Genomic DNA, 3,230 nt, shown 5'->3' with positions numbered 1-3,230 from the left:
CAGCACTTTGTGTCTTTTCTTGGTCACCCAGCACTTGCAGTTCCCTGGAAACAAAGGCACAAAGTGCTGGAGTAACTCAAGGGGGGTTATTCTGAGTTACTCCAGCACTTTGTGTCTTTTCTTGGTCACCCAGCACTTGCAGTTCCCTGGAAACAAAGGCACAAAGTGCTGGAGTAACTCAAGGGGGGTTATTCTGAGTTACTCCAGCACTTTGTGTCTTTTCTTGGTCACCCAGCACTTGCAGTTCCCTGGAGTGACTGAAGGGGGGGGGGGGAGGGAGGAAAGGCTGATCGATGCGCTCGGCGCTCGATTGCTCTGCGGCCGGTGCCCATCGGCGCTCTCGGGCATCGATTGTCGGCGCCTGCGCGGTGGGGGCGGGCGGGGGGGTGGATGCGCTCGGCGATCGATGGGTCGCGGCTGGGGGCCAGACTGAGGGAGCGGAGCCGCGGAGCGCATCGATCGAGAAGGCCAAAGATGAGCCTGAGTCTGGCAGAGACGAGGCCGCCCCGGAACAATGCCGGGACCCGCATGTGGAGGCTGCTGCAGGCCGAGGAGGAGGATGACTTCTACAAGACCACGTATGGGGGCTTCCAGGAGGCGAGTCTCCCCCCTCCCCCCCTCTCCTGGAACTGCAAGCGCTTGCCTGCCCAAAAAAAGGTTCAAAGTGCTGGAGGAACTCATGGGGGGTCAGGAGAAGCATCCTGACCCTAAATATCCCCTGTGTTCGTTCCCCAGAGATGATTCTTGTCCATCTGAGTTACTCCAGCACGTTGTGGATTAGATTTCTAGAAACTGCAAGTGCTTGCCTACCAAAAAAGGTTCAAAGTGCTGGAGGAACTCAGGGGGGGGTCAGGAGAAGGATCCTGACCCTAAATACCCCCCGTGTTCGTTCCCCAGAGATGGTTCTTGTCCATCTGAGTTACTCCAGCACGTTGTGGCTTTATTTTCATGGAACTGCAAGTGCTTGCCTGCCTAAACAAGTCTCAAAGTGCTGGAGGAACTCAGGGGGGGTCAGGAGAAGGATCCTGACCCTAAATACCCCCCATGTTCGTTCCCCAGAGATGGTTCTTGTCCATCTGAGTTACTCCAGCACGTTGTGTCTTAGACTTCTAGAAACTGCAAGTGCTTGCCTAGCAAAAAAGGTTCAAAGTGCTGGAGGAACTCAAGGGGGGTCAGGAGAAGGATCCTGACCCTAAATATCCCCCTGTGTTCGTTCCCCAGAGATGCTTCTTGTCCATCTGAGTTACTCCAGCACGTTGTGTCTTAGACTTCTAGAAACTGCAAGTGCTTGCCTAGCAAAAAAGGTTCAAAGTGCTGGAGGAACTCAGGGGGGGTCAGGAGAAGGATCCTGACCCCAAATATCCCCTGCTTGACCCATTGAGTTACTCCAGCACTTTGGGTTTTGGACTTCAAGGAACTGCAAGTGCTTGCCTGCCTAAACAAGTCTCAAAGTGCTGGAGGAACTCAGGGGGGTCAGGAGAAGGATCCTGACCCTAAATATCCCCTGTGTTCGTTCCCCAGAGATGCTTCTTGTCCATCTGAGTTACTCCAGCACGTTGTGTCTTAGACTTCTAGAAACTGCAAGTGCTTGCCTAGCAAAAAAGGTTCAAAGTGCTGGAGGAACTCAGGGGGGGTCAGGAGAAGGATCCTGACCCTAAATATCCCCCATGTTCGTTCCCCAGAGATTGTTCTTGTCCATCTGAGTTACTCCAGCACGTTGTGTCTTAGACTTCTAGAAACTGCAAGTGCTTGCCTACCAAAAAAGGTTCAAAGTGCTGGAGGAACTCATCGGGGGGGGGGGGGGTCAGGAGAGGGATCCTGACCCCAAATATCCCCCACGTTCGTTCCCCAGATATGCTTCTTGTCCACCTGAGATACTCCAGCACTTTGTGTCTTTGTTTTCATGGAACTGCAAGTGCTTGCCTGCCAAAACAAGTCTCAAAGTGCTGGAGTAACTCATGGGGGGTCAGGCAGCATCCCTGGAGAAGGATCCTGACCCTGAATATCTCCTGCTTGACCCATTGAGTTACTCCAGCACTTTGTATCTTGGAATTCAAGGAACTGCAAGTGCTTGCCTGCCAAAAAAGGCTCAAAGTGCTGGAGGAGCTCATGGGGGGTCGGGCAGCATCTGTGGAGAAGGATCCTGACTCCAGCACTTTGTGTCTTAGACTTCAAGGAACTGCAAGTGCTTGCCTGCCAAAACAAATCTCCAAGTGCTGGAGGTACTCAGGGGGGGGGGAGTAGCGTCTCTGCAGAAGGATCCTGACCCTAAATCCTAATCTGAGGAAAGACATTATTGCCATAGAGGGAGTACAGAGAAGGTTCACCAGACTGATTCCTGGGATGTCAGGACTTTCATATGAAGATAGACTGGTTAGACTCGGCTTGTACTGTGAACTGTGAACTTTTTTCACACAGAGAGTGGTGAATCTCTGGAATTCTCTCCCGCAGAAGGTAGTTGAGGCCACAGTTCATTGGCTATATTTAAGAGGGAGTTAGATGTGGCCCTTGTGGCTAAAGGGATCAGGGGGTATGGAGAGAAGGCAGGTAAGGGATACTGAGTTGGATGATCAGCCGTGATCACATTGAATGGCGGTGCAGGCTCGAAGGGCCGAATGGCCTCTACTCCTGCACCTATTTTCTATGTTTCTAAATATCACCTGCTTGACCCATTGAGTTACTCCAGCACTTTGTGTCTTAGACTTCAAGGAACTGCAAGTGCTTGCCTACCAAATAAGGCTCAAAGTGCTGGAGGAACTCATGGGGGGTCGGGCAGCATCTGTGGAGAAGGATCCTGACCCCAAATATCCCCCATGTTCGTTCCCCAGAGATGCTTCTTGTCCATCTGAGTTACTCCAGCACTCTGTGTCTTTAGACTTCAAGGAATTGCAAGTGTCTAAATCATTAATATAGCGCGATATTTTCCCTCTCTCCCTCCTATCTGCCTCCCTCTCTCCCTCCTCTCTCTCCCTCTCCGTCTCTCTCTCTGCTTCTCTCTCTATCTTCTCTCTGTCTCCCTTTCCCTCCCTGTCTCTCCTTATCCCTCCCCCCCCCCCCTCTCTCTCTCTCCCCCGCCTGCAGGAGTCCGGGGATGAGGAGTACAACACGGAGCAGTCTGAGAGCGAGGACGAGGTGGACTCGGACTTCGACATCGACGAGGGCGAAGAGCCCGACAGCGGGCCTGAGGACGAGGAGCCACGGAGGAAGCGGCGCGTCATCACCAAGGTGTA

At 52.8% G+C, this 3,230-nt stretch overlaps 1 protein-coding gene across 1 annotated transcript; it reads left to right on the top strand.

Annotated features, from left to right (window-relative positions):
- Nucleotides 1–391: 391 nt before the first annotated feature.
- LOC116968892 (vacuolar protein sorting-associated protein 72 homolog) lies at nt 392–3,228 on the top strand (the record flags this gene model as incomplete). Its single annotated transcript, XM_033015872.1, has 2 exons — nt 392–597; nt 3,082–3,228. Coding segments are annotated over exons 1-2 (270 nt in total), but the record flags the coding sequence as incomplete, so codon positions are not given.
- Nucleotides 3,229–3,230: the final 2 nt, after the last annotated feature.

The sequence above is a fragment of the Amblyraja radiata genome, chromosome 47 (genome assembly GCF_010909765.2).
Source record: "Amblyraja radiata isolate CabotCenter1 chromosome 47, sAmbRad1.1.pri, whole genome shotgun sequence".
Classification (NCBI taxonomy): Eukaryota; Metazoa; Chordata; class Chondrichthyes; order Rajiformes; family Rajidae; genus Amblyraja; species Amblyraja radiata.
The sequence above is the reverse complement of the archived record's forward strand: the minus strand, read 5'-3'. Positions and strand labels throughout refer to the sequence as shown.